The sequence below is a fragment of the Sinocyclocheilus grahami genome, unplaced genomic scaffold (assembly GCF_001515645.1).
Source record: "Sinocyclocheilus grahami isolate Dianchi unplaced genomic scaffold, SAMN03320097.WGS_v1.1 scaffold321.1, whole genome shotgun sequence".
In the NCBI taxonomy this organism is placed as follows: Eukaryota; Metazoa; Chordata; class Actinopteri; order Cypriniformes; family Cyprinidae; genus Sinocyclocheilus; species Sinocyclocheilus grahami.
In genome coordinates this window covers 488100-506792 of record NW_015505500.1, presented here as the reverse complement: position 1 = coordinate 506792, position 18693 = coordinate 488100, and the positions used below count along the sequence as shown (strand labels likewise).

At 35.5% G+C, this 18693-nt stretch overlaps 1 protein-coding gene across 1 annotated transcript in view; it reads left to right on the top strand.

Moving 5' to 3' along the window:
- Nucleotides 1-4290: 4290 nt before the first annotated feature.
- The window catches only part of trdn (triadin), a 41890-nt gene continuing 27487 nt past the window's right edge, over nucleotides 4291-18693 (top strand). Inside the window, exons 1-3 of the mRNA XM_016294596.1 lie at nucleotides 4291-4640; nucleotides 7807-8016; nucleotides 14661-14757. Of these exons, the coding sequence (XP_016150082.1) occupies nucleotides 4625-4640; nucleotides 7807-8016; nucleotides 14661-14757 (323 nt within the window). The 5' untranslated portion in view covers nucleotides 4291-4624. The remainder of the gene's footprint in view (nucleotides 4641-7806; nucleotides 8017-14660; nucleotides 14758-18693) is intronic.

The following is an 18693-nucleotide window of genomic DNA, read 5'->3' as shown; positions in this document are numbered from 1 at the left end:
AAATAATCCATGTGACATCTGTTTCTGGACCTTGATCATGAAAGGACAATTGCTGTCTATGGGAGGGTCAGAGAGCTGACGGGATGCATGTGGGCGAGTAATTAATGACAGAATTTAAATTTTTAGGTGAACTAACCCTTTAATGCACCCTATCTGAATTAAATTATTTCTTTCTTTAAAAAAATTATAATAATGTAATTAACATTGTGAATGTAGCATCTGGTTTTTGGAAAACACAACATTTTCATTAACAATTAACATATGAGGTGTGACTGGTGTAATTTAAGAACATAATGTTAAAGTCTCTTCAAGTAATGTTAACCACAGACCTATTTCATTTATTAAACTGAAAACCGCTATGCTAAAATCCCATTCAAAACTCTAGAAGGAAACCCACGGCTCAATAATGCTAATTCTCTTACAGCGTTTAGGACTATGAACAGCTCTATAACCCCCCCCCCCCCCCCCCCTAAATCTACATATCTTTCACAAAGCTTTTCAAAGAAACACAGTAAGCTTTATAAGCTGTTGACTAGTTATCCGCCTTATATCACTGATACTGTGTTACCCTTGACACATTCCCAAAATATTACCCAACAACAAATCTGTAAAGTAAATCAGAATTTTTGTTTTTATTACCGCATCCAAGTCAACAAAACCTCATTGGTCCAACATCTAGCTCCACATGGAAATATATTTTACATCAGAGATCCTCTGATTGGCTGTGACTGCATTATGTCGCTCAGCAGTTTTTAGTTCTGCATGGACTGCTGATTTTGTTAAATCATTACAGCCGTTTTACAACCCCTTGAAAACAAGTTCTTATTCAGAACAGGTTCCAATATAAAAATAGCTGAAGTAAATGACGGCAATGATGTGTTTTCTGCACTGCTTATTCGATGGGACTAGAACACTGTCTACAACACAAATGATATTGTCCGATTATGAGATACTTTTGGTGATTTTTGTCCGATTTCCAAACAAATGACTCCTAGGAGTTGGTTCTTTTTTAGTGGATCAAAAGCATGTAGCACAACTATTAGAGTCCAATTTTCCAAATAATAACTCCAACAAGTAGGTCCTTTTTAGTAGATCACAAACCAAGCAGTGCAACTAGTAGAGTCCAATTTACAAACAGAGTCACTAGTTTTTAGTGGATCAAAAATATACAGCGCAACCAGTGTAGTCCGATTCCCAAATTAATGGACCAGTTTACACCTGTTCACTTTATGCATTTTCGCAAATTGGATATCTATCTTATTTGTTAAAACATTTCCATTTACACTTGGCCACATAAATTCGTCTTCGCAAAACGGATATAAATCTGATCCGAGTTTACATCATCAAAAGCAACAGATATTGGCTGCATTTTATTCATTATCAGCTAAATTCAAGATCAATGACTGCAATAGGAGAGAGTGCGGCATCAGCACTGAAAAGATAGTTTCACTACTTTTAATAAAGATTATTATGTTGAGCGTCTGCGTCTTAGTTTCAGTTTCATTTGCGGTAGTTTGCTTGCTTACGGCTTGCTGAAGAGATACTCAGCTACTCATCCACTGCAATGTGTGTTGCATTAGTGCTGTCATATCTGGCTATAACATATCATATAGCCTATTACACGCTCTCAAAAATTATTATTATTTTTTTTTACATTTTGGGAGGAGTAAAATTCCCCTATGTGGTTTCAACAACCAGAAGCATTTACACTTGTCCAGTTTCGTCTGGAATGTGACCACCTCCTGAAGTGGTTTGAGCGATCGGATTTAAATCAGTCTCAAAAGTATTTCGGAGGGCATTTACACCTGGGCTTTTCACGATCGGATAGCTATCCGAAACATACAATGCAACCAATATAATTCGATCCCCAAATGAATGACTCCTATGAGTCGGTTCTTTTTAGTGTATAAAAAAAACGTATCACAACCAGTGTAGTACGATTTCCAAACAAACTTCTTCTATAAGTCTGTCCTTTTTAGTGAAACAAAAGAAAAGTTAATGAAACAGTGAGGAAACTGGAATCTTTAAGAGGAAACCGAACCAAAACTGTTGAATTATTCTCAGTTCCCTTCCTTAAAAACAACTAAACCTTGATTTGTTTTTCTATGTCTGTTCCTAATCTTCAATTGGTTGTTTTGCTTATTTAATGCAATGACTATTTATCCAGCTTCCACTTTTAGCATGTGGCATTCAGAGCACTGCTGATTGAGCCATCTGCAAAACACAATGCTTTTTTTCTCACCTTTGCACCATAGATAGAGATACAGATAGTTTATTCAGACCCTTGGCAAAGTCTTGTCTCATTTCAGGGACTTGAGAAGCTATTCAGAGCGGCAGCATTTAGATGTAAATCTGGCTGATATAAAACCCTGCTATTGAGAGATAAGGAGGTCACAGATGTCATCGCAGTGTCTTTTATGTGATAGCTGTTCAGAGACGACGAGCTAGGATTGAACCCTGAGGTGACATAGCGGTGCACTAAACAGGACAGAATGTGTCTGCGTCAACCTTCTCCCAGCGTGGGCTTCGCACGCACACACAAACACACGAGCATACGAAAAAAAACACCTGTGATTCGCATCACAATGCCAGTCATTTTTCCTCCTCATTGCACCCGATTTCATCAGACCTGCATGTTTCATCTTGACCTGCAAAAGGGTTGACTGACTACGACAGCAATGCAGATGAGTGGGTGAGAAATGCAAAGCTTCTGTTGTATACTATGATCTAAAGGGACGAGACTAAAGATGCAAGTTTGTCTTCATGAATATGGGTCTTCCAATAAAAGGAATAAGAAAAAATATAAACTTTTATTGGTAATGTAGTAATGTTTTGCCTATTATTTGGCTTTTTTAGTCAATAAACTCAAACCATTGGCTGAGGCCACTGCTGCTATTGTGGGATGATTGAGATTGAGACATTTGCAAGAGATTTTAGTATATGTGTGTATGTGTATATAAGTGTAGTGTAACTTTAGTGTTTAACATTCCTCAAAATTTAGCTTTACAATTGGAGATTAACTCAAAATGGAAGTATTGTAGCATACAGGTGCATCTCAATAAATTAGAATGTCGTGGAAAAGTTCATTTATTTCAGTAATTCAACTCAAATTGTGAAACTCGTGTATTAAATAAATTCAATGCACACAGACTGAAGTAGTTTAAGTTTTTGGTTCTTTTAATTATTTGTTGATGTTGGTTGAATTGGTGGGTTTTTGTTAAATGTGAGCCAAAATCATCACAATTAAAAGAACCAACGACTTAAACTACTTCAGTCTGTGTGCATTGAATTTATTTAATACACAAGTTTCACAATTTGAGTTGAATTACTGAAATAAATGAACTTTTCCACGACATTCTAATTTATTGAGATGCACCTGTATATTCCATGTGTTACCTTTAATGTCACCTATGTGCTACTGTACTAGAAGTTGAGAAACAATCTTTTAACAGCTAGATATAAATTTTTCTGCGAAAATAAATAAATAAAAATACTGATAACTCCTCTAGCACTTGTGGTTATATCCAAAGTTTTGTCCAATAAAATATTAGCAATAGCAAAGAAAGAGAATGTCTGTCTACAAAAAAAAAAAAAAAGGCTAAACACAACTAAAGCCAATTGGCCATTTCTGAAAAATAAGTGACATCCCAACTTCCTGTTTCAATAAGACCTTTTAACATAAGAACGAAACCTGTGCTTGTCAAGCAATTTCATACAATCCTAAAAGCACACTCATGTTCTGACATCTCAAGCGTTTCCTTATTCCCTGAAATATGGAGAAGGTACAGCTGAAAGAATAAAATGCAATTTGCTCTTTAAAGGTCAACTTTCTAAATGTTCCATTTGCATGGTTTATGAAAAAGGTATCGCTAGATTTGCATGAATATTTAACAAGCCACTATAAACAGCTTAACCTGAGTTTATCAAGGGCTCCGTTTCTCACACGCATTCATTTGCTTCACTACTGCTTCCCAGTCTTAGCTAAAAATCTCCATTAAAGAGATCTATATGCAGTATATCATGCTTTTGACATATAACATGCAATATTTCATTATGTAAATTAGCAGATAATGGTGCTAAAATGGATCGAAACACACATTTCAGAGATGCGTTTTCATGTGTGTGGTTGCCTTCTGCACACTCACGCGATGACAGCCCAGCTCCTCTTCAGGGGTAACTCCCCTGGCCTAAAAAGGCAAAACATAATGCCGTTGCTGCCGGGGACTCTAAGAATAAACCACACAGTCCAGTCACAGATAAGGTAACCTTGAAACCCGTCCTCCCCTCTCTCCCATGTCTCCTGACCCACACACACATCATGGGCTGGTAACAAACATAAGGACAACCTAGGGCTTGATTTGCTCTTTTGACAGCCTAGCCTTGTTGTTTTCCCTTCCTGCTGGTACTTGGTCCCAGCTGGAAGTGTATAGTTTTTTTCCTATGCCAATTTAAGCAACAGGTGCCATTTTGTTTTTGCTTCCTTGTAGGGGGCCCTGGCACAAGCGCAGGTTTTATTGGGACTCTAACAGGAAAGGCACAGAGAGCCATTGTGGTGCTTTCGATCGGAAAAATATTCCGGACTGGGGAATTGACTCTTGAGATTGTGTTTTCAGCCTGTTAGTGCATGAGAGAGATGGAAGGTACAGTCAAATTCATTTTCCAGTTACATTTCTAAGTGCATTTAACAATAAGGTGTAATTCAAACAAATGTTAGTGTATGTAATGTAAATTATGCTACTAACAGTATACAGTCAAGTATTGTACTTTAACTTAGTCAAGTTAACGGTCTCTTAGACAGCAACCATCTGCTTTGCAGGGGAATTTTATGGTTGAAAGCTGCTAAAAATACACCATATCATATGGCTCTATGGGAATCTGTAGTCCTTTGAAGCAGGCCTCTGATGTTGTTGCAGCTTTTTACGGGTTTTAGTGTTATCAACTGAAATACAGTTCAATCAGCTAGAGAGGAAATATATTTAAAGGAATAGTTCACCCAACATTTTTTATTTAAAAAGTATTTTAAATTTACATTTCAAACAGTTCTTGAAGTAATTTACTTACCCTCAAGCCGTCCCCAACCCGTATGACGATTTCACCATTTGTCTTCCACAGAAGAAATTACAATGAACAATTACAATGAACAGTGACTGAAGCTTTAAAAAGGACACAAATGCACCATAAAAGAGGTCCATGCTACTAGTACATTCTTCTCACGTCATTGCAGTGAGATCACTGAGTAAATGGTTTTGGTTTAAGATTTGGACTAGATTGATTCATGAATAAATCACTCACTGAAAAGATTTGACTTAAAACAATGATTGATTTACAAATCAACCATCACTACTTCTCTCAAGAGCAGCAGCTGTCAAGATAATCAGTGAACAACAACTCCAGTCTGTTTCACAGTTATAGTATGACTTTTGAAAACTTGGAATAAAGTTACAGTAAGCTTTCAATGGGGACTGAAGCTTTTCAGGAGCCACAAAAGTGGTTCACGTGACTTAAAGTTCCAGTTTTTTTTTCAAAACATATTTATTGATAGTTGAGCCATTTAACTCCTAGATTTAGAAATGTGGTATTCTCAAAGATGTTCCCAAGACATTTAAACCCTGTTAGTTTCCAAACCAAAAAGGAGTGTGTTTAAAAATGTTGAAACCTTTTTAGAGTCATTATCAGTAACTTGAGATAGAATTCCAAAAAAAGCCAATTATTGACGTCAAGGGCTTGCATAAATGAGCCCCAGTCTTGCGTGAAATGGCTTAATGCTGCAAAGACTTAAAAGTACATTTGATATTCTGATTAAACTGTGAAAAGTCTCTCAGATCAGCCTGAATAAATCATATTTAAAGTGACACTTGAGGGAATAGCGGTGCAGAGTGCTTTTTATGCTGACTTCATTGTCTCAACAGCTCTCACTTACTAACCTGGGATTAGTTTCCATGGATATCCACACACGGATCTGAGGAGGACAAGGTCTCATATTAAAATACGCAATGAGAAAAGGGCCATTTTCTGTGCCACCTTCCGCCACTTTCGGTTTACAGTGCAACGCGAGTTGAAGTGGCATTTGCGCACTGTGTTGCCATGGAAAGATTTCTCCTAAGCCTTTTGTGTACACTATCTGCGATCTTATGTTTCTGTACAATCAGATACTCAAGCTTGTAGACAATCTGCAAGGGCGAAGTCATGTTAATACAGAAAGATGCAGCATTACTCCAAACCAGATGCAGCTAAACATATGGTGTCTACAGGAAGCTTCTTGAGTCAGCATTTGGATGGGACGTGTAATCCTAAATTTGACAACATGGACAAATGTGAAGAGTTGCAACAGGTGGTCTCAGCTGACACTTTCGGCGTGAGACGAAACCCCTGAACACACAGACACGTCATTATGTTCAAGCAAAAGTGGAGCCAGTGAAAAACGTTGGATCTCTGGGCAACAGAAATAAGAACCACTGCCTTGATCTGGGCTCAGATTCACAATGGATCATCCACAAATTAATTTCCGTAAACACAATCACAACGGCTTGCTCAATCATTTACAATGATTTAAGTCAGCAATATTGGCAAAGATCAATCAAGGGGTCTCGTAAGCGTAGCGGCATATATAAAGGTTATGTGTGGTGTATGTTTGGACTCTGAGCAGCAATTCAGACTGAGCTGCTGCAAGAATTTATATCAATTTAGAAAAGAGGCTTTTAAAGGGGCTCTGGCCAACAGATGGCACAGCACCAGCATTCCTCATGTGGCCTTGGAGATGTTTTAACTATGAAGCATTGCCATTGCAGATGTGTGCCCTATCTACAGACAACAAGTTCAATTCAATCTCTCTGCCAGGCAATGCATTGATAAAGACAAAAAGCAAACATTCATCTGCTGTCTTTGTCTTCATAACTCTTATGTCCTTTCTGCACAGAGAGTGAGCAACATGACAGAACTAGATACCTTTTAATGTTATGTGCATACAGTAAACAGATTCCCTGAATATATTTGAGGATCAAAAGCTTTGTTTCCAGACAATATGTTTGTGAAAAATCATACTATCTCCAACATATTAGAAAACAAGGCATCGTTTCCATCCCACAGAAATTAGTGTAAAATACTGTAGAAATTAAAGTTGCAGCCACTGCGGCTCATTTTACTTGCTGTTTGAAATGTGCAGACAAAATACCCTTTATTTTGTCTGTAGATGCTCTATGCAGACAAAATAAACTATGTTTGTAAACTATCAACAGCTGATGCCTTATTTCTGGGAGCAACAACATATCAGATGGTTAAGGAAGTTAATAGTAGCCAATCATCTGATTCAAGTAGTTCACACAAAATATTCTCAGCATTTACTCACCCTCATTATTTTAAACATTTTCATCTGTTTTCTCACTACTATTAAAGTCAGTCAGACCCAAACCTTTTAAACTCCAAGAAGAACAAAGATAATATGAAATTAATCCATGAATTGTATATTGCAGGTATATTGTTGAAGTGGCGCAATCAATTTATATGATGAATATTTTGATCAAATAAAGTCAAAACATAAAGAGGAACTGACATAATTTCTATTTTATGGTAAACTACTCCTTTAAAGTGTTCATCATACCTGGTTTGATATTGGTTCAAACACTAACCATTTGGGCTCTAACACAACCAAGATGTCAACTCCACCAGTGACTACAAACTGAAACTGGACCTGATACTTACCATAAATTACCAGCTTGAACCAATTAGAATGGTTCCTTATGGTTTAACCTGTTTTGTACCTGTCTTGTTTGCATTCATACATTTCTGAACCTCCATCTGTCCCTACAGCGCGGTCCTCCACCACTACGACTACCATAGTCGAGGCTAAGAATGACCTGAGCGCACATCCCACACGTTCGTCCAAACGCACCTTAACCGATGACCTGCACACTACGTTCAACTCCCCCATGGCCTGGATCCTCGTGCTGGCTCTCATCGTAACCTGGTCGGCCGTGGCGGTCATTATGTTTGACCTGCTCGACAGCAAGGGTCTTGAAGGTAGGTTCAGCTCTCTTATCTTGGTCCCTTCGTTGGAGAGTTATTTTGGAACAGTTTTCCTGAAGAGATTATAGGTTGGATGCAGCAGTCGATTATTTTATTGGCTACCTGATTGAGGGCTTTATATTATTCATTAACTCTTGGCTTAAAGTAAAACAGGACTCAGATGAGGTGTAATTGGATGCTTGGACGAGTCTTTACGACGCGATAAAGCTCTGAGCTCGTTTTCTTGCTGGAAGTTTATCAGCAGTGCCACAGGGCAAACTTGCAAGGCTTCTAAAAAGAGCGGGAGGATATTGACTGGCTCCTGATAGCATTGACAGTGACAAGGATAGATAGGGTGTCCCTTTGGCCAGGCTGCTATCAGCCACCGCTTCATTCATGTGGTGTCAGAGAAAAGTCCTTGTAGGACATTATTTTACCTTGTATTACCACCTGATGATACATTAGAATCCATTGTTGATGCGAGGAAGATGATAGAATGACTGTTTTGGTGCTAAATTGCTTGAAGTTGCAGTCATCTGTTCCTCCGTGTGTCAGTAGTTCCATAATGACCATTTTGAACTCTTCAACTGTTTAAATTTTTTTAATTGTTTAGCTGGATTTATCACTGTCATTGAGATCACATCTCATTCACAATTCATTCCATCACAAGCTCTAGAACACAAACACATTAACCCATTTTTGAAAGTATTTCAAAAAAGGAAACATTAGACTTTCATTGTCATGTAGTTCACTACATGATTGCACCACCCCACATTAGGAGTCACATTTACATTTACTTATTTCTAATAAGTTTCCCTCCTTTTTCCACCCTGTCCATCACCATGTGTCATCCTGTTGCCATCCAATAAAAAGCCCATACATTATACTGTGACGACCCCTGTTTACCACCTGGTAAAGACTCTCTGCCTGCAGTTCAGTGCTAATGCCAGTTTTTGTGTGTGCGTGTGTGTTTTCCTGCATGCGAACAGGGAGCAACTGTCACTCTCATCTCAAACATTCATTCGGACATGCAAATTTACTGAACCATGTAATCTGTCTGTCATGAACACAACATCACTTCCTCTAGACTGTCATGCATTCCATTCAGTGTGACACTACACCTTTGACTTTATCATAATGGCAGAGTGAATTGTGGAACTAAGTTCACTTTGAAAGCAGATTGCACTGTGCTTTATGGTAATAAAAAAGTGATTGCTTCAGATTTCAGACATCTGATTGGGTTTTGCATTTACTTCAATCACCTCTGTGCCAATGTACAACTGTGCCATTAATATTTCTCTATGCACCACAAAGAAAGATTAATCAGAATTTTTGTCTTGCTTCCCATTAGTAATATCTAAACACCTACAAACAAGATAAATTTACTTATAACTATAAATTTAAAAAAAGAACAAAGTCAGACTGGTTTTGAAAGAATGCATCTAAACCACTAGCAAAGAGTATAATCTCCTGTTTTGACCATAGTTCACTAAATTTTCTTACATTTCTGATTAAAACAAGAAAAACATTTGCAAATGGGGTAAAACTAATAATAATTATAATTCAAGATACATTCTTTGAAAATCTTAATACCCAATTTTCTTCGAGTATATTTATCCTGTTTAAATATTTAGATCTGTTAATTAAAATAAGGCTTTTGCTTTTAAGGAACAACAGTTAACAGTGCATATTAAAAAAGAAAAAAAGGTGTTGTGTCACCAGAATGTACAAAAGTGTTCATCTTTCATATTCCTGTGCATAAAATAATGGTTTATTTTGGTCTCTAAATTAAACATACACATTACAAAATAACGCATTTGTAAGGCCAGACATTTAAAAAAAGATAAATAATAATAATAGCTTCAAATATTGTTTTCAAATTAAGTAATTTGTAGTTCCAAATGTTGTTGTACATTGAAATGCAACATGAATCTAATTTAAGCTCAAGAGACAAAGATATCTTCTTACCCGTTATATTAAAAAATATGTAGGCTAAGTTAATCATAAACATCATAAATCAGACCTCATATCATAGTATGGGCTTGACGTGAGGGGTATAAAACAGTATGGCATCATCAAAATGCTTGCAGCTCTGATTTCATCAGAACTACAATAACATAAAGGGAATGAACACCATTTTTATTCTAAGTGCAAAATGCTTCAAAAAAATCATGCGCATGCAGCAAAGACGTGAGAAAATATTAACAATAATCTGAAATTCTCAGAACAAAAATATACTAAACTTTTTAATTAAAAAATGTGGACTGTATATTATTTGAGAGACTTTAAACCATAATTTTATTTGAGCCAGCATGACATCAATAAGCTTTGTGCCAATTGCTCCCTTCCACCCTATGATATCCAACCTCCATGTGTTGGTGTCTACTTTGCGATATTGCTTTCAATAAGCCTCAAATTATTCTCTTCAATCAATTAATTTTATTCTAACATCGATAACTATGCTTTGAAAGCACTGAAGCGTGACTTCGTTTATTAACTGTGTGGTATTGAACGGCAACTCCTCTTTGCCATGCAGAATGATTTGATTCTTTTTTCATTAAATGCATTGAGCAAAACAATGATATTTCACCTGTAGAATATTAATGAAGTATTCTATGTTGCAGATTTCTCACGTTCTTTACAGGAGAAGGAATATATACTTTAATTTCCCTCTCAATGCACAGCTAAGCCTGGAGAAATGGCGATGCGGAATCATGGGGAGGAAGTTGGCGCTTTGGCCCATCTTAACACAGCCTTGCATTTACAGAGTCTTTACCATTTGCCTTCAGGTGGTCTATAAGGGTGGTTCTCAACTGGTTTTGCTTCAGAACCCAAATTTTATAATGGACACAAAGACCCAAAACTGTTTTAAAAATGGTCTACCCCACAAAAGTAAACAGAAATATCCATAAAAACGAAAAATAATTCATATTTCTTTTACCTTGTGTAGCTTTTATCAATGTGTTTTTTGGATGAAAGAATGTCAGGCAACATTTCATGCTCGTGTCTGTCTTCATTTTGCTAGCTGTCTAATTTGCACCAGAAGTCCCGCCAGCTGAGAGCCACCGGTTTACAAAACAGTAAAACGGAAATAAAAAAGACAAAAAAAGCACAGGAGAACATGCATTACCACCAATTACATTGAATGGCAAGAATATTGTGATGACAATAACGATTTTTCTAAAGGTAAAAGACATCAGGATTAAACTGACACTGCCACAGATAACAGAAAATTATGGCACATGTACAATAAGCCATTAAAATCAACACTGTGTATAAACATATAATATATACATAGTTCATGACTGGTAACAAACTTCTCTAGTTCCCTTTACTGTTGGAAAGCTGTGGTCATTAAAAGAGGAGTCGAGCGCAGAGGACTGTGCGATGTGAGTGAAGGGTGAAGCTGAACCCAAATTTTATAATGGACACGAAGACCCAAAACTGTTTTAAAAATGGTCTACCCCACAAAAGTAAACAGAAATATCCATAAAAACGAAAAATAATTCATATTTCTTTTACCTTGTGTAGCTTTTATCAATGTGTTTTTGGATGAAAGAATGTCAGGCAACATTTCATGCTCGTGTCTGTCTTCATTTTGCTAGCTGTCTAATTTGCACCAGAAGTCCCGCCAGCTGAGAGCCACCGGTTTACAAAACAGTAAAACGGAAATAAAAAAGACAAAAAAAGCACAGGAGAACATGCATTACCACCAATTACATTGAATGGCAAGAATATTGTGATGACAATAACGATTTTTCTAAAGGTAAAAGACATCAGGATTAAACTGACACTGCCACAGATAACAGAAAATTATGGCACATGTACAATAAGCCATTAAAATCAACACTGTGTATAAACATATAATATATACATAGTTCATGACTGGTAACAAACTTCTCTAGTTCCCTTTACTGTTGGAAAGCTGTGGTCATTAAAAGAGGAGTCGAGCGCAGAGGACTGTGCGATGTGAGTGAAGGGTGAAGCTTCACTCACTTTCAAGACAAGATTCAAAGACCACTGTGTTCCCCAGTGCTGTGACTGAGATTCTGTTGGGAATCATTCCCCTCATGCCTGTGGAATAGTCTAGTGTCCTCTTTTTTGCCCTGGAGCCTCAGTCACATGACTGGTCAATGCAACAGTATAATTCTAAGAACAACTTAGATCAGTGATTCACATACTCACTTTCTAAGCAACTGCATCAGAGTTCCTCAGAACATTTATACAATTGAACTAAAGTACAAAATATTGGTAGCCATAATAAACAGAAACAAACATTATGGTCCTTTCATTTCTTGTTGGTGATAGAGCAACAGTACGATCAACCTACCATTTCGATTTTTCATTTGGGAGCATGTCCTACTTGGCAAAATCATAGTCAGCATATCATAGCCATGACAAACTGCAGAGCTAGATTTTCAAATATGCAGAATATTATCATGTACATTAAGAAATTGATTTTTAACCACCAATGACATTCCTGCAAAAAAAATTTATACTTTTCTTGCTAACAGCAACTGCATCAGAGTTCCTCAGAACATTTATACAATTGAACTAAAGTACAAAATATTGGTAGCCATAATAAACAGAAACAAACATTATGTTTGTCTATTATACTGCTTTCTGTGATTTTGCCAAGTAGGGCATGTCCTTTCATTTCTTGTTGGTGATAGAGCAACAGTACGATCAACCTACCATTTCGATTTTTCATTTGGGAGCATGTCCTACTTGGCAAAATCATAGTCAGCATATCATAGCCATGACAAACTGCAGAGCTAGATTTTCAAATATGCAGAATATTATCATGTACATTAAGAAATTGATTTTTAACCACCAATGACATTCCTGCAAAAAAAATTTATACTTTTCTTGCTAAGAATGTTCAGTATTGTTTTTCATTATTTTTCATACCCAACTGGCAAATTATTAATAATTTTTTTTTCCCATGCATGCATAAAAATAACAAAATACAGTGAGGTTTAAAAAATATTTGCCAATAAAATAATTACACACATACATATTTAATAAATATTTACTTGGTAAAAAAATCTTATGCTTATATTATACTAGAGAAGGATGTTTGGACAAAAAAAAAAATCCAGATTAAGAAAATGATTTCTGCATTGATAAAAAGAGCAGACATATTACTATAGATAAGAATTATACTTTTCTTGCTAAGAATGTTCAGTATTGTTTTTCATTATTTTTCATACCCAACTGGCAAATTATTAATAATTTTTTTCCCCACGCATGCATAAAAATAACAAAATACAGTGAGGTTTAAAAAATATTTGCCAATAAAATAATTACACACATACATATTTAATAAATATTTACTTGGTAAAAAAATCTTATGCTTATATTATACTAGAGAAGGATGTTTGGACAAAAAAAAAAATCCAGATTAAGAAAATGATTTCTGCATTGATAAAAAGAGCAGACATATTACTATAGATAAGACTGAAACCAGCACATTTGTGCACTGTGAACCCTCTGCACTTTGTCCTCGAGATATGTATAAAACGTGAAGACATTCATTCAGTTTGAGCTCATTGTATCTTTACTTAAGCATTCATCTGTATGGCTTTGTGTCTCTTATATTGATTTCATTGGTTCAGCAGCATTGTCCCTAGAAAAAATGTCTATGGTTCAGATATCCGTTATAGTTCAGGAGATTTTTTTTTTTTTTTTTGGAATTATCAGTTATGTAGCTATCAACTGTCGTCTCAGATTTTTTTCTTTGTAGGAAAAAAAATGAAAACAAATGTCATACATAAACATATTTGGGGTTATATATAGCATGTTAGATTATTGATTATTGATTATTATTATCTTGCAAATTTTGGTATCTTGGCAAATCTGATCAGCCTGAGACACAGCTGGAGGGGTCACATTTAAGATTATAGGTTATTCCTCTAAAGGAAACGTATATGAGAATCTGGAGGCATAAGTAAAATTTTCCATTTGCTCTCATTTTAATCTTATTGCTGTCTAGAGATATTAAAGAAATCTCATTTGTAATTTCCCTTTCCTGTGAGTTTACACGTCACACTCAAGCACCCAAAAATTTAAAATGTTGTCAGTTTTGAGTGTGAGAGCTTAGAGGGCAATGCTGAATTTCCATAAAGTAGGTTAAAAAGTTAATCAAACAAATGTCACTGAATTCATCAGTATTGCATTAGCATTTCTATGTAAAGGAGATGTCACAATTACATTATGAGGCTTGAATTTCAATGCAGCCAGAAGCAAACGTGAGAAAAGAGAGAGTGTGACCATTTAATTTGCCATGAACCAGTAAATGCTCTAAAAAAAGCAACCATAATACAGTGTCTTGCATAACGCATTCACACTATATGTCTCCTGCCTCTACTTGTTTATTATTTTGCAAAATTTTAATGTTTGCAGTTTCATTTTCACTCAGCCGAAGTGTTTTTGTAATCACTGTGACATGGATTAATACGATATGTCTCTTTTCACACCTTCCCTGTGATTTTGTGCCATAATTGTGTTTTATTTATAATGGTGGTTAAATTTCCCTGATTATCCTGCCTACAGTTTTGAGCGTGCTCAGTGAGGACGACCCAGTGAGAGCGTGTGTGTGTACAGTATGTGTGTGTTACTATCCCACACCTCTGCATCTGTGTCTCTCATCCTAACAGGACCTCAGCCACACCGTGTCAGGAAAACACTAAAGGAAGCAGGCAGCCTTAGAGGCAAGCCATCTTACATCTTACACATACCGAGTGGTCTTATGCAGCAAATTTGAAGTAGTTAATTAAATGACTAAACCAAGGTCATTGCAAGGTACTAGAAAAAAAAATTTTTTCCGGAAAACAAGACAACAATACTGATTTAGAAAATATTTTTTTCCCAGTGTAGAACAGATGATGCATTATTTTGGATAAATAAAAGGAGTCCTTCAATAGACCTAAAAAATAAAGAGAATTTGTCAGACAGGGAGAACAGTAAATCTCAGAAAATATGCCTACTTAAGAAGCAAAACAACCTGAGATATCTCAATCTCCCCTCTTTCATTTTGGAAGCTAATGGGTCATTGTGGTCTCATTGAGGTCTGTCTTCAACCACAGATGCACTTAGAAAGGTCATAAGCAATGTTCATTAGGTACTCAATCTCCTCTACTTTTTACCCTGATTTTGTATCAAGTTCAGATTAGTGGATTTAATTTTCAATTGACTTCTTTGACCTTGAAAATGCTTCACATCTGTTACAAGACTATCCAAAGAGTACCCATACAGGGTAGTATAGTCTAGTAGACTAGTAAAATAGCAAACAAAGCTTGCCATTAAACCTGATACTTTTATTATAGGCAAATATATGCCTATTTGCTTTAATCTAAAGATCAAAATCTCCAAAGATAAATAAAGCCTATGAAGATTAAATAAGGCCTATGACATAATGAATCTACGTTTTAATGGCGTTTACTTTCTGGTTAATTACCAGTGACCACAGAACTGTAATCAATTAAGAAACCCCCACAACGCCCCAAGACTCATTATACAAGCATTTTAAGATCTACATGATTTACACTACTACATTTAGCTAGTAGTATATTTATCATTAGAACACAAGCGTTTGGAATCATCTAGTTGAAATACAGAAGAAAGAAATGTTTATGGGACTGTCAGAGAACAGTACACATATTCACACTTTCAGAAACATTCATAGAGAGAGCTCAAAGCAGAGAGAGACGCAATGGTGACATTGCCAAAATTGTTGAACCAATAACACGCTTGGCTAAGATTCCTCATAAAAGTCACCTTGAGGTGCTCATTTAAAATAAATGCATGTGGATTGACTGCCACATTGCTTCAATAGCTCCAGACAGTTATCAGTGAATGCTTTTTGAATTGATGGTCATCTTTTGATGGAATGCAAGGTGTACAAACTGATCACAACACTACATGCACATAGACAAATTATGTATACAGAGCCCGGTCTCATGAAAATACGTATAAATAGCACGCCAAATAAAAACGAAAACTTGTGGTATTGATACGCAAAAATGGACTTTGGCGTGCATATGATACGCATGTGTTTAGTGTGCATATAATATGCAGCTTTCGCGTGCATATGATATGAAATTTGTTGGCGTGCATATGATACGCATCTACCCCACAACCCTAAACCTACCCATCGCGTAGTATATACACGCCAAAGTCCATTTTTGCGTATCAATACCACGAGTTTTCGTTTTTATTTGGCGTACTATTTATACGCACTTTCGTGAGATCGGGTTGTAATGTTTTTTAAAGAAGCCTCTTCTGCTCATCAAGGCTGCATTTATTTGATCAAAAATACAGAAAAAAACTAATCTTGCAAAATGATAATACAATATAAAATAATGTCTTCTATTTTAATATACTTTAAAATATAATTTATTCCTGTGATGGCAAAGGTGAATTTTCAGCATCATTACTCCAGTCTTCAGTGTCACATTATCCTTCAGAAATCATTCTAATATGCTGATTTATTATCAGTGCTGGAAACTGTTGTGCTGCTTAATGTTCTTTTGGAACCTGTGATATTTTTTTTCAGGATTCTTTGATGAATAAAAAGTTAAAAAGAAGAGCATTTATTTAAAACAGAGATCTTTTCTAACAATATACACTACCGTTCAAAAGTTTGGGGTCAGTAAATTTTTATTCTTTCTTTTTTTGAAAGAAATTAAAACTTTTATTCAGCAAGGATGTGTTTAATTGTTAAGAAGTGATAGCAAAGATTTATATTGTTAGAAAATATTTATATTTTGAATAAATGCTCTTCTTTTTGGCTTTTTATTCATCAAAGAATCCTGAAAAAGTATCGCAGTTTCCAAAAAATTTATATTTGGCAGCACAACAGTTGCCAACATTGATAATTCGAATAATAAATCAGCATATTACAATGATTTCTGAAGGATCATGTGAGACTTTATACTGGAGTAATCAGCTTTGCATCTCAGAAATAAATTATATTTTAAAGGATATTAAAAGAGAAACCATTATTTTATATTGTAATAACATTTTGCAAGATTGCTGTTTTTTTCTGTATTTTTGATCAAATAAATGCAGCCTTGATGAGCAGAAGAGGCTTCGAAAGAAATTAAAACTTTTATTCAGCAAGGATGTGTTTAATTGTTAAGAAGTGATAGCAAAGATTTATATTGTTAGAAAATATTTATATTTTGAATAAATGCTCTTCTTTTTGGCTTTTTATTCATCAAAGAATCCTGAAAAAGTATCGCAGTTTCCAAAAAATTTATATTTGGCAGCACAACAGTTGCCAACATTGATAATTCGAATAATAAATCAGCATATTACAATGATTTCTGAAGGATCGTGTGAGACTTTTTACTGGAGTAATCAGCTTTGCATCTCAGAAATAAATTATATTTTAAAGGATATTAAAATAGAATCCATTATTTTATATTGTAATAACATTTTGCAAGATTGCAGTTTTTTTCTGTATTTTTGATCAAATAAATGCAGCCTTGATGAGCAGAAGAGGCTTCCTTAAAAAACATTACAAGTCTTACTGACGCCAAACTTTTGAGCGGCAGTGTATATATATATATATATATATACTGTATATAAAATTTGTATATAAATATGCCTCTTATTTGTATATAAACAAATGCATAATATCCCAAAATGTTTCACCGTTTTATTACTACCCAGAAGGATAGCAGTTAGTGTATTAAAACTATGGCTGAAAGGTGTGTTTCAGTTGTGTTCCAACACAACTCTTAATATATTTATATTTACATTCATATGTATGTACAGTATGATACTAGCTTGAACAACCATTTAATTAACAAAACAATTACTGAACATGACATGGTGACCTGCCTGAAACTGAATATTACAGCTATTAAACCTCTTACATGATGAATACAAACAAATACTTGTCATTTTATAGTACTGAATTAACCGGTTGTATTGTATATGAATGTATATGAATCAGAATGACAGTCCAAGTGATACATTCTGGGAAATGAAATGTTCACATTATATCAGTTCTTCCACCCTGGTCTAAAGGTTTATTTAAATATAATGAAATATATAAACTCAATACAAATTTCCATTTAGGCTTCAAATCAGTTGTCAATTGTGAATGGTGCACAACCTGATTTACTATAATAGTAGCTACTGTATATACAGTAATGGTAATTTATGAGCATAGCACAGATATCCAAAACATAACAACATTTCATAATCAGTTCTAGAAATTAGAAATGTCATGTAAATCATGAAAAATATTACTCAACCTTCTATGTAAAACCACCATGCTTTGCTGTTCATTTGAGTACTGACAGATGTATTTATGGACCACAGTAAAACAGGCTCGGCAGATCAAATAGCTCGGTTGACAAACAAGCTGATTAATTAATCATTTTAATTGTACACATGTAAATGCATTTCCAGGCATAAAGGTTGCTTCACAATAACTTTGATATAAACCTGTTATAAAATACTTTGTGTGTGTGTGTGTGTGTGTGTGTGTGTGTGTGTGTGTGTGTGTGTGTGTGTGTGTGTGTGTGTGTGTGTGTGTGTGTGTGTGTGTGTGTGTGTGGGTGCGAGCGTGTGTGTGTGCGTGTGTGTGTGCGTGTGTGTGTGTGCGTGTATGTGTGTGTGAGAGAGAGTTTGTGTGTGTGTGTGTGTGTATGTGTGTGTGTGAGAGAGAGAGTGAGA